Genomic DNA, 12,613 nt, shown 5'->3' with positions numbered 1-12,613 from the left:
TTGGCAACCATGGACTATGCCATTAATAATTCGCAAAAGAGAGGAAATTAAGAGTGAGGTCAGGGTAAGAGATCTCTCTCCCCATCATAAACGGAGCAGAGGAATTTTCCCTTAAAAAAAAAAGAAAGAAAAGAAAAGTAAAAGAATTCTAGTGACTGTTCTTCCGTGTATTAAAAAAATAATAATTTGAGGGGACGTGGGTAATGGGTACGGCAGTTGGTTTTCGGTGCTGAGTGTGTATCACGTGGTGTTCGCTCGCGCATCTGAGCCGTCCATTTCATTTTTGAACGGCTTAGATTTGGAGAGAGCAAAAGAGAGAGAAAATGTTAGGATGAGAGGAGAGAGATGGTTTTAATCCGAACCGTCTAAAAATGTATCGGATGCGTTGAGCGGGTACCATGTGATATATACCCGCTAGGCACTGAAAAATCTCTCCCTGGAGTGAGATGTTTTTGCACTTTTATCCTGACAATTATTTTTTGAGATACCAAAAAAACTATAGATTTTTTTTAATGTTGAGGGGTAATACGGAAAATTATTTTTGAGACAGGGCTTAAAACATAAATGAGAAGCACCAAATTGTTGTTTTCCCCGTGATAAAAAATAAAAATAAAAAACTATTGTTCTCCCTTTACGTATAAAAATAGATTATAACCCAAAAGACATGCACATCTCTCAAAAAATAATCATTTAATGGTCCCACTTAATGAATGAGTTATGTATAATGTTTGTCTATTTCTTCAGTCAGAAATCGTTTCCAACTTGATGAACATGTTACGTACAAAAGTTAAAAGACAAATATAAAGGATTTGACCCAGAACATGCATGGATTATAACCGTCAATATATTTCATTTTTTACGTCTAAACTTTTATTGAGATAAAATATTTTTCGTCGCTAAGCAGACTTCCACTTATATTGGGCACTATGCCCGCGCGGAACTCACTAGTCTAAACTTAATGGTGTGTTTGGAACTTGAGGAAATAAATGGAAAAGAAGAGAAAATTTTTAGAATTTTTCATTCCCTTGTTTGGTATCTACAGAAAGACGAGGAAAAGTTTAAAATAGTATAAGTTTAATTTTCTATCCAATTTATTCTTACTTTCCCTTCAATTATTTTCCTCTTCACTATTTTCCCGTCCTTTCCATTGTTTTCACAAGTACTAAACACAGTCCTACTCCTTTTTCCTTGAGCAGTGAGCATTCCCTTGAGCCTTGAGGAGTGTTTTCACATTGGCTGTTTGGACTGACTGCCCCTTGAGAAAATAAATGGGTGTTCGGACAAATAAGCTAAAGTGGTTGATTTTTTGTTTTTATTCAAATTTTTTTCGTATCATTTGATTTATTTTTATTTTTTTGAAATTATTGCATCTTCATGACAAGAGGAATTTAAAAAGTATAAAATTTTGATCGAAATTCAATATTTTTTAAATAAAAACTAAAAAAGTGACTTATTGACTTATTTTTATTTTTACGGGGATTTATTTGACTTATTTTTTTGCCGGAATGGCTTTTTTAAACAAGCCTAAGTACTAATTTCACTGGAGGATCAAAACGAAGCCATTCCCGCGCTACAGGGTCCTCGACTTTCGCTGCTACATATTGCCGTTCGGGTCCTCGACTTCGACTTCGCCGTCTTGAGAGGTCTCTCTCTCTCTCTCTCTCTCTCTCTCTGTCTCTCTCTCTCTCTCTCTCTCTCTGTATATATATCTATATACCTGCGTATTCACGAACGTACATACATATTCTGTGTGCTTGTTTGCGAATCTGCTTAAGAATTCGTCTATAGACGCTTGATTGCTTGTGTATAGAAGTATATTATATAACGAATGTATATTAGGGTTTTTTGATTGCTTTTTGAGTTAGGGTTTCCTTCCTTGTTCTGTTTATTTATTTTATTTTTGTGTGTTTGATTACCGATTTGGGCCTTTTCTTTATACATGTATTTGATTTTAGTTAGGGTTTGTTCTTTTTTTTTTTTGACCAAGCGATAGTCCACAAGCTGTCCATAGCCTTGAACCACAAACGGCCCTGATAGGCTCGAACCCTGGCTCTCACAAGGGAAGGACGAGGAAATGGCGTTAGGGCTTATTCCGAGTTTGTGATTTTTATACATGTATTTGATTGCATGTTCTTTTTCCTAGTGTTGATTTAGGGCTTGTTTTTTTTTGAATTTACTTACATTAATTTTTATATACATGTATTTGATTGCTCGTTCTGATTTAGGGCTTTTTTTTTCCTTATATCATTTACATGTATTATTATTATTATTTATTTATTTTTTATTGTTTTTTTTTTCACTGACATACGTTATTGTTCACCCTCCTTTAGGGAGGGTGAATAAAATTGGACTCAATCTACAACACCCATTTAGGGAGGGCGAACAAAATTGGACTCAATCTACAACACCCATCTAGTACTTGCATAATTGACCTCTTGCTCCCCACTAGTACAAATCTGTATTTTTTCCTATGTAGCATACCTGAATACACTACCTTCTTATCTAAGAAGCTTTATGCCTAATGCCGAGTTGTAATTATCTGTCCTTTTACAAGTCTAGTAAACTTAGAGCTACGGAGATTAGCCCCTTTCTCACCTTGGCATGTAGTGCCTGTAATACTCCTTACACGCCAAGTAAACTGAAAGTTTATGGAGATGCTATACTTTCTCACCTTGGCATGTGTGCCTGTAATACTAGTTCTCACTTCTCACTGTGAGTTTTTCATGAAAGGAGAAAGTATGATTTGAATACAAGAAAATGAAGTGAAAACTATGAAGTTCCATGGATATCCGCAACCCTGTATTTCCATTACTTTTATTCTTTTGTGTGCGTATGATATGATAGTCAAATTTAACACATCCTTGCGCATAACAATTAGAGAAGATAATGACAATTAGAGAAGATAATGATATAGTAGGTCAACAACATCTTCATTTTAAATTTTGTGGTAATATTTCGTCTTTTTCCTGCGAATGAGGAGGGAAGAGTGCGGGTTGACATTGAAAGACAGGAGAATGCAAAAGAATCAGCTATGAGAATTTCTTTGGAGGATGAGGTCCATGCTCTTAAATCTGAAAACCATCATTGCAGCAAAGAGGAAGCTCTGAGCCTCAAGATCTAAATGGAGAAGTAATGCTTCCTCCAACACAGATTTGTGCAGGGAAACAGAAATAAATCGTCTCAAGGAGCTTCTTGAGGAAGAGAGAATCACGGCAGAATCAGAGTGTAAGAAAGCTGAAGCGGAGAAGAAAGAAGCTAAAAAAACATGGAAAATTGTGGAGGCAGAAAAAAAGTAAAGCTAATGAGGAAAGGAGACTTGCTGATATTGAACGAAAAAATTCAGAGGAAATTGGAGTCCAGTTAGAGAAGCTAAAGGTTGAGGCAAGGGAAAAGCTTGAGATAGAAAGGCAAAAGGTGATGAAAAAGGAAAAACGTGCAGATTCTGAGATGGCAAAAGCAGAAGAGCAAAGGAACCTTGCACAAATGAATCAGAAGGAGGCCATAGATGAAAAATGCCATGCCAATGATTTGTCTCAACAATTGCAAGGGCAGAAAGAAAGGTTTGAGAAATTACAAAAGGAGATGGATGAACAAGAATTCTCAAAAACATCGGTTAAGATGTCTGCTGACCTTTCTGATAAAGAGATGAAACATGATGCAACAGGGAGAGGGGGGCTCATATTGGAGATGTTAAAACCAGAAATGGGTGAATCAAAGTTGGTTTCAGGAGACTCAACATCTGAAAAGGTTAACAAATGCATCAAGGAGCAGAAACAGAAGGCGGTAAGAGAAAAGAGGTGTGCAGATTCAGAGATGAGGAAAGCAGAAGAGCAGAGGATGGTCGCAGAAGCTATGAAAAAGGCCGTGGAGGAAAATCGTCGTGCAGATCAGTTAGCTCAGCAGTTAGAATTTGCATCCTCTAGAAAACTGGTTGAGGCTCCTGTGGATCCACCTGATATATGCATGAATTCTGAAACTGCTAAAATGAAGCTGCTGAAAGAACAGTTGAAGTTTAAAAAGAAGCAACTGCAGCATGCCAAAGAAGTTGCTAAGTTGGAAATCAACCGAAACAAAATTCTACAACAAGAACTGCATCTCTTAATGCAGGAACGTGCCCAATTTTTGCGTCATCTGGATTTATTAAATAACTGTTTACCGTATTGTAGTGAAGGCAGAGATGACAATGCAAAGGTGTGTCTGGTTTTCTTATCGCTTACGTGAAAGCTCTAAGCATACATCATCTTCATTGATTTATTGTCAATTGTTTGGGTGCTTGGTGTTTTGTAATGGAATTAAAGTTATCAATCGCATACTGGTTTCGTATTTGATTTTGCACATTAATTTTTTTTAGTTGATTCTGAAACAAGTTAGCTGAAGTAGATAATTATTTTTCTGAGGGGTATTTCGTATATTAATCTGGTGGGTGATTGAAATCTTATTGGAGTTGGCGCTTCATAATTGGTCTTGATATTTTACATGCATATTCCCATTCGAAACAATCTAGCTATGTTTTTCCGGTCGAGTTTGTGAAATGTTTATCGGTGTCTAGCTGTTGCATGCCAAATTGGTCGGTTTAGAACCTAGGGCTAAAAATGCAAATGGTCGAGTCTTGTCTTGTTTTCTCATTTATCCTATTTCTGTTTTCTTTGCAAGTTTTTTGATTTTCTTTTACGCTTTTTCTCCGGTTATTCTAGCTTCCAAGAGATTCTGCTCATAGTTTATGTAGTTAACAGTTTGCTTATTCTGCAGAGTGGCAACATTTTTAATAGCCCAAGCTTTAACTTGAAGAAGAAGCTTTTTACAAAAGAATTGCATCAGGTGCACCTTCACTGCAATAACGACCTGGATGCCTCTGATTTTATGAAGCAAACCATCAATAGTAATGCACCATTGCTTCCTTGTACTGTCGGAAACTGTGCTCAGTGCACCTCAGGTATTGATTCTAAAGTGGAGCCTCTGCTTAGAGGTTCTAACAGAAAAATGTTGCAGAGTTCTGCGTTAAATTCAAGTACATCAGCGTTTTCCAAAGGACCATTGATGGGCTCACAGGAAAGAGGTGCTTTCTCGGTCATGGCGTCAGTTATAGTCGCAGGAGAGAAATCAAAATCAAAATCACAGTCAAAATTTTCCAGTTTGTCTGGTGAAGTTACCAGAACAAGGTGCATTGATGCTCTTGGGAGGAAGGCTGGACAAAGTAGAAAGAGAAAGAGGATCGTAAATGCAGTTGAATCCATTGAACATTTGTATTCCGAGCATCAAAACTGGCAGCTCCGGTTAGAGGAGAAGTTATCCATGCTTCATGGGATGTTAGACAGTCAAACACGCAAATCCTTGCAAAAGAACAAAGGCATGATGTCTAACTTGGAACGCAATCCCATTGCTTTGCCAGCCAGGGCGCGCAACAAGAGAAAGGCATCTCATGAAGAAGTAGCTCTGAAGCATTTGTGTGACCATAACGGGCGTAAGGACATTCAAAGAGGAGAAGTACAGGCATTTGACGCTGTAATGGGTGATTCTGGCAGGGGCAATTTGGGAAGTCACGAGGAAATGGAAGGGAACTATATGAAGCTGCTTGACTTGCATGATGCCGTTGATGAGGACCGCTACCTTAAAGCTATTCAAGTGCCGCTGTCACCAACTATTCCTGTGATTGAGGTTCACAACAACGAGTCATTTGTATTAGATAACACTGGATGTTTAGTAGATGAGACTTCCTACGACGGATTTTATAGTCAACAGGCCAATCAGGGGCCATCTTGCAAAATTGATGTTGTTAACATGCAAACAGAGTCCGATAGATGGAAATTTGAGACTTCTAAAACTTCCCATGTTCCACCATTGAATAAGAATGGAGGTATTGGTGATCCTTTTGAGAACGTGACAAACAATGGAAATGGTAAGTGTGTTACCAGATATGAAGACAATACTTGTCCCCACCAGATGGAGGGTTCCCATGCAGAGAGGGGGATGCCAGATATTTACAGTTGTGGCTATGAAGGGGCAAATAATTTGTATCAGAGTGCACCTGTATGTGCGCATGATGATATTCATAGATGCCATGTTGTGTTTTCTGATACTACCAAGGACTGTAGCAGCATGTCTAGGATATTTTGTGCTGCTGGAACTTGTATGTCTGAGTTTTCTACTATTTCTCAGACCTATCTGGTGCAAAAGATTCTGCCTGCTCTTTTGAGTATTGAAGATCTTTCACACAAGTACGTGATTATGAACTTAAGTTTGTAAATTGCATATTATGGTAGTTTTAGGTGGTTAAAATATTATATTGTTCTCGTTTGCATGACTCCTACCAATGTTGTTTGCTTTGTGATTGTTACCTGATGTTAATGATCCACTTTTGTTCCATTAGTTGGTGAACTGTTGCAAATAAAATTTGTACCAAGTGGAATTGTTGAAATAACTACTAATCATTTTCTGGTTCTTTTGGGTTCTGTTTTCTATTTACTGTTTCCAGAGAGAAGGCGTGCGTGTTCTTTTCAGTTTTACTGAACAAAATTTCTGGGATTGCTATGGATGAATTCAGAAATTTTCTGAAGAGTGGTTCTATCCTCTTTTTTGAATCCTTTGCTGGACACATGCACACAGGTAGGGTTGTCGATAGGCATTCATCATACTTTCTTTCATTTTCTGAATCTTTTCCCTTAACAAATTGTAATTTGCTTCATATGCAGCGGTGTCTGATATGCAGACAAGATGTTTGCTTGCAGAATTATGTGCCTCTGGGGAGCTGCTTACGCTCATTGAGGATTTTCTTATAAACAGAAGAATTCTGGTGTATAGTGATGTTTCTTCTCATTCATTACCCCTTCGGGGTTCAATAGTAGACATCTTTCTGAACGGGAAAGAAGTACATCTGTCTTATGAAATGGCTCTAAAGCATCAGTTACTGGCGGGGAGCATTTTATTAGCAGCATTATGTGCAGCGATTGACCACATTGGGTTCTTATATGAGGCTTCGTACAACATCTTCAGGATACACAAATTGGATGCTTCCTTGGTGCTGACTGTTCTTCATGTTTTTGCTTTTGTATGTGGATCTAACTATTTCAATCATAAAGATAATGGTTTGATAATGATCGTTGTGAAATCCTTAGTCCCATTTCTAGAGAAGGAAAATATTCCAAGTGATTCCAATTCATGGCCAGAGTTCCCTATTTGTAGGCAATGCCCCTTTTCCATGGATGTATTTTCTGTGGAGATTGTTGTTTTATTTCTCTTGCAACAACTTCAGAACTATGCATTGTCTGGTACCGTTAATCAAGATCCAAATGAAGTAGTAAATTCATCTTTGTTCCTGTCCTACAATGAGAAGGCTGAGAACACTAGGAGGCTGGAGGGAGAATTAAATCTCCAACCTATGAACTGCAGTGCATCCTGCTGTTTAATCAAGCTTGATATGCCCGCCGCTCAAGTGAAGTCTGTTTTTGATGGGAATTTGTGCCATTTCCTTGATGTAATCTCACTAGTGGAGCTTGTAGCATGCAATATGGTATGGTTTCACATCTTCTACTTCATAATCTCATTCTGATTGCAATTTTGGACTACCGTGTAGCTTGTTTGACTAAATTTGGTAGGTGTATAGTCGATCATAGCATCTATGTCATGCTAAAGTTGCAGGAGTTGAAAATCTTCGTTTGGATTTATAGTTTTATGGACGACGTATTTTTTATTTTTCCCTATTTTTGTTGGAACTTCTTTGAGTTTCGTTTACTTTATAGTGTTATTTTGTTCCTGCAAGGCTGCAATTGTTACATTGTAGAATTGAATGCTTCATTGCTGGTAAATTGGGGTATAGTGATGAAATAGGCTACTCTGTAAATTGGGCTCTACTGATGAAATAGGCTCTGTATTCATGTGCACATGCTATAAAGATCAAATCATTTGGTTTTCCGAAGATGGGATGTGAAAGACTAGTAAGTATATGAAACGTTGAGATGGCTAATATGGATGTTTCATGCTCTGTTGAAGTTTTATAATCTAAGTGTCCATTACAAATGCTTTTTGTTGGTGAGTCCCTGTTTGTGATGTGAGTTCATTCTCTCTATTTAATTTTACCATTACAGCTATAATTGCAATGGTGTAAATTATCCAGTCTCTTTTGTTTTGATGCTCTGTTCTTTTTCCTTCTCTTTTCCCCTTTTGATTGCCTTGTGCTGCTTTATTTTCTTGCTTGCCTGCATACATGCGCATCTGCTGTGGTGTGCTGGTAGCCCTGTTTATTGCTTGGTGGTAAAAAAAACCTACCTTATCATGTAGATCTCTTGGTAGTATCAAATACTCTGAACTAGTAAGTTTCTGATATTAGGTACCAAGATGTTGGATAGTTTTCCTTTTTCAAGGTAGTTTCTGATATCTATCTATCTATAATCTTCTTGATTTGCAGAGTTGGAATTGGACATGCAACAATATTGTGCATCGGCTGTTGAGATTGTTGGAATCATGTGCCCAAGAGAACTTTTTTTCTGTTACTGTTATACTTCTTGGTAAGCTGGGAAGGTAAGTTATGAACTCTTGATTGCTTCAATTTTGAGGGGGTCAGTTAATTTAATTGGTAGTGCTGTCAACCTAATATTCTACTGAGGTGCTGTGGTACTGGCAAAGAGTCTCTGCTTTATCATCATGGACTTATGGAAACCGGAGCACATCGCACAATATTTTTGGCCTTATGTAAATTTTGGCAATCCTTTCCAATCACAGAATGACAGGCTTCCCTTGGGTATAAGTTACCAATGGAGACGCATATCCCTTCAAGTCTTCCACTTTTTGGCCATAAAATTGGGCATACATCAAGTATCTGGTGTGCCTACTGTTTGTTGTGTAACAAGTCTGGCATCTCTCATGTCTGACTGGGCTTCTGATCCAGTTACTGAGAGAGAAAAGGGAAATTAATCATCAAACCATCCCAAACAATATCTGAAGAGTCCTTTAAATAGGCTCTTCCAAGTGATAACTACAAATAAAGACAAGATAACCTAACAACATTATCCAATGAATAAATCTTAAAATAACAACTAAAGCTACTGCTAATATCCCTATGTAGATAATTATTACACCAATAAATATCCTCCAGTATCAAATAAAATAACCGGAAGGGCCCATGAAATTCTCCTTACTGTTCCCTATCACCAATAAGTATCATCCAGGATAAAATAAAATAAAAAAGCCCATGGAATTCTCCTTCCCATTCTCTTATCAGGCGGTCTTCTTAAAATAATAGGTGAGAGCCAGGGTACAATGCTTTCAACTAGAACATTGTTGGAGAACTTTCAAATAAACTAAACAACATAATTTTTCTTTCATAGAATCTTCTCAAGTCACCAAAATTGCATACGCTAAACTAATTATAGTTGCAATCAGCATTTTGAGCTAAAGATTGGATGGGGAAATGGTCTCCACACTCTTTAAGTTTCTCTCACCTTTTTTGCCATCCTGCCTCTCATGGGGATGTGAGAGGTCAAAAGGGAGTGAGAATAGCATTGCCCTGCAACATTTTGGTTTTGTTCGAGTTGATGTAAGTAATTCATTTACCTAACCATGCCATATTTCACAGGCTTGGAGTTGATGCTAGTGGGTATGAAGACAATGGTGTTGAAAACCTGAGATGCAGGTTGTCTTCATTTCTGTGCCAGAATTCTTCCAGGAAATTGTCCCGGCTTTCTCAAGTCGCCATTGTCAATGCTTTACTTGGTCTCCTTTCTCTCAGTTTTAAAGAACTTATCAAGAGTACTGTCGAGGTTCCGGCAGTTGTAAGTCCATCTAATCCCACTGATTGTATTAGGGAGTGGTACTCTGGACTAAGCAATGAGCAGCAGTCCTTGTCATTCAGTTTTCTACAATCTGATAGTGTGTCCTGCTGCACAACTTCAGGAACTAACTGCTGCCTTTATGATCTGGCCTGGCCTAAGTTTGAATTGGGATTTTCTTGTAGCATTACTTAGAGCTAGGGTCAGAAAGTACAATTTTTTTGATGAACTTCACAATGGTTAAGACGCACGTGATTTGAACATGTCAAGGAGTACAAAACATGTAGTGATGATATAGGGCAATTTTGTGTTACCTCTGTTTTCCTAAAACTCTGAAGTTCTGAACCTCTTGTTGCATCACTCCCTTGGTTCAGTTGTTTTTTTATAATATGCGATTTATTCTGCTTCTTTTTTCTTGCTGTTCCGTGCACGAATTTGCATTTTAGATGTGTTATTTTTTGTAAAATACCTTCAGGGTCGTGGTTGAGATTTTTTAAGGTTATTTATCTGGTTCTTTAGGAGTATGTACACATTATAGATTGCAACTGTCGTTCTGTTTGTATTTATACCTGAACTGCTTGGGTCAGGAAATGTTTCAAGGTTTTTTTCTGAGCCTGGTTTGTGATAAGTTGATGTCAATTTTGTGTGTGTTAGTGGTATGCTTGACGGGTGTTTGAGTATCTAAGTTCTAAATTCTAATCCAGAACGGATCAACCTATTTTTTCCCTTCTCTTTCGTATAAGTGGAATGCTCTGCTAATTGTTCAGCCGTCGCATAACTTTCCTTTCCATATTCATTCCTTCCCAAGTCTAAGTCTCTCTAATTAAAATATGCAGCCCACGGGTTTTTAGAAACACAAGGACCCAAAAATATTGTAGAGGTTGTTGATCCAATCCATACACTCCTCGGCCACCTTACTTTTCGATTCTTCCCATATCGTGTATGTAAGCTGAACTCATTCCCAGCTCTGTGTGGAAATGGAGAATGATTCTCTGGAATCTCACTCATCCTTCCCCCACATGGGTCCCAAATCATAACACCCTTGGCTTAGTTTGGATGGCGGGAATCTTGAGGAGGAATGAGAATGTGGTGCCATACTTCCATGATTCCAACGTTGGTAAGCGACGGCAATGGGAACGTGATGTCATGTTGGTAAGCAACGGCAATGGGAACGTGATGTCATACTTCCATGATTCCCACTTTTGGAAGAGGCAAGAATAGGAATGTGATTCTTGATGACCCGTCCAACCAAGAATCATATGCCCAAGTTTAGTGGGAATCTATCCCTCCCTTACCCCATGGTAATCTTAGATTCCCGGGTCAATCAGTAGAAGAAGGAAATGTTAACACTAGTAAATTTCCAAAAATAATTGTTTCCTCAATAAAATTACTAAATCAATACAAACACCAGAATGAAATTACGTTAGGTATTATATTCCTAGTGATTTAATTCCGAGTAATCATATTCCTATTCCTAGTCACGAAAATTCCTAGGAATTTGATTCCTAGTAATCACATTCCTATTGAAGATTCCGGTCATCCAAACATAGTCTTACTCGTTATAAATTTCTTCTGTATCCCTTCTAGATCACTCTCCGAAATGGGATCCGTCACGAAATCTGATTTTGATTTGAAGAGCACCCTTCCGTGGTAATTTCTGACCAGTAGATGATCAGTAGACTCATTCTTCGAGTATCCATTGTCAAAAAATAGGATGGATTCAAGCCATCTCATTTCTCTGCAGTCCTGCTCCTTCAAATCCAACTCAGGGGAGCTTGAGTTTATCAATGGCATTAGACGTTTAATCCTCCCTAGATACAATCCCTTAATCTCAGCTTCGCTAATTTTCTCCAGATTTAGGTCTTTATGAAGTTTGTGTGCAACATTTTGCCAGTTGTAAACCAGCTTGGTTGCACCTTCCTCTAGGTTTTTGGAGATGCTAAAAACGGTCACTTTAGGAGGAGCTCTGATCAATTGGCTCCACCTCCTCTGTTAGCCCAAAATATGTCCTCCCCCATAGATTTGCTATCAAGAATCCTCCCATACACATCAGACCACGTCTACAAACATTATCAGCCAATAGACCAAATTTTCTCATTAGGGTTCCCATTCCACCTCCACTGATATGCCCATCACAGCTCCCATAGTGGGGGATACACTGGCTGGGAAACCAAGTGTGTCGTCTTTTTTGGTGATTTGGTAGTTGAGTTCACCAAATGTAGCACCGGCTTCAATCCATGCAGTTTCATCTACCGTGTTGATTGTGATTTTTCTTAGGTTGGCAAGATCAATGATCACAAATGGCCTCTGTGATGTGTAGGAGAGGCCCTCATAGTCGTGGCACTTCGATCCCTGATTCCTACCCCGATCAATATCCCTGTAATTGAAATAAGCAGCCCTTGGACACTGGGACACATGGTGTCATTTGCCCATATACCCTTCGTATCCAATTCATGTGCCTCCCTAATGTATTTTCATCTTCCCATTTCACCAAGTACTGTATGTTCAACTATGGTGTATAAATTCCCTTTCCGGGGAGGGAAAGGTAAATCCGATTCTGGTATTTGGCTCATCCGAAACCCATATGGATCCAGTATCAGTATCGGCTTTCTTCCTCCAAACACCTTTTCCATAGTTCTTCCGGCACAGTTTCTGTGGGTTCCCGAATAAAATCCGATGCAGCCTTGAATAGGCTTTTCGGTTGGGGTGTTCTATTAGTAAGGGCATCAAGGGTTCCCTTTCCGGGTATCCTGGAAAGTATAGGGCTGATTCGATCCAACTCATTTCCGTACAGTGCTTTCGCTGCAAACTCAACTTGGGATAGCGTTCTTTCAGTATTTGTAGGAGCTGGT

The 12,613-nt window shown here is 38.5% G+C and overlaps 2 protein-coding genes across 3 annotated transcripts; one reads left to right on the top strand and one right to left on the bottom strand.

Moving 5' to 3' along the window:
• The first annotated feature begins 1,674 nt into the window (after positions 1 to 1,674).
• On the top strand, positions 1,675 to 10,169 carry LOC131321018 (uncharacterized). Of its 2 annotated transcripts, XM_058352002.1 has the most exons (7): positions 2,890 to 3,055; positions 3,161 to 4,191; positions 4,750 to 6,215; positions 6,473 to 6,603; positions 6,690 to 7,507; positions 8,402 to 8,514; positions 9,569 to 10,169. In XM_058352002.1, the coding sequence occupies exons 2-7, from the start codon at positions 3,418 to 3,420 to the stop codon at positions 9,954 to 9,956; spliced, it is 3,690 nt and encodes a 1,229-aa protein (XP_058207985.1). In that variant the 5' UTR covers positions 2,890 to 3,055; positions 3,161 to 3,417; the 3' UTR covers positions 9,957 to 10,169. The 2 variants fall into 2 exon arrangements, with proteins under 2 accessions (XP_058207986.1, XP_058207985.1); XM_058352003.1 differs by having other exon boundaries at positions 1,675 to 4,200; positions 4,789 to 6,215.
• A 1,128-nt stretch (positions 10,170 to 11,297) lies between these two features.
• Positions 11,298 to 12,394, bottom strand: LOC131321109 (berberine bridge enzyme-like 18). The gene is made up of 3 exons (XM_058352120.1): positions 12,260 to 12,394; positions 11,877 to 12,167; positions 11,298 to 11,750 (listed from the first exon to the last, which is right to left on the bottom strand). Exons 1-3 carry the CDS (start codon positions 12,392 to 12,394, stop codon positions 11,298 to 11,300), a joined length of 879 nt encoding a protein of 292 aa, XP_058208103.1.
• Positions 12,395 to 12,613: the final 219 nt, after the last annotated feature.

The sequence above is a fragment of the Rhododendron vialii genome, chromosome 3a (genome assembly GCF_030253575.1).
Source record: "Rhododendron vialii isolate Sample 1 chromosome 3a, ASM3025357v1".
Classification (NCBI taxonomy): Eukaryota; Viridiplantae; Streptophyta; class Magnoliopsida; order Ericales; family Ericaceae; genus Rhododendron; species Rhododendron vialii.
This window is presented reverse-complemented; position numbering and strand designations above follow the sequence as displayed.

Bases quoted from the DNA above. Each gene is read 5' to 3' on its own strand.
- LOC131321109 (XM_058352120.1), bottom strand. From the start codon at position 12,394: ATGGAAAAGGTGTTTGGAGGAAGAAAGCCGATACTGATACTGGATCCA. The intron at 12,168-12,259 runs GTACTTGGTGAA...CATGTGTCCCAG, and splicing joins ACACCATAGTTGAACATACA to TGTCCAAGGGCTGCTTATTT. The intron at 11,751-11,876 runs GTGGAATGGGAA...TTGGGCTAACAG, and splicing joins TGATGGGCATATCAGTGGAG to AGGAGGTGGAGCCAATTGAT.
- LOC131321018 (XM_058352002.1), top strand. From the start codon at position 3,418: ATGAAAAAGGAAAAACGTGCAGATTCTGAGATGGCAAAAGCAGAAGAG. The intron at 4,192-4,749 runs GTGTGTCTGGTT...CTTATTCTGCAG, and splicing joins GCAGAGATGACAATGCAAAG to AGTGGCAACATTTTTAATAG. The intron at 8,515-9,568 runs GTAAGTTATGAA...CATATTTCACAG, and splicing joins CTTCTTGGTAAGCTGGGAAG to GCTTGGAGTTGATGCTAGTG.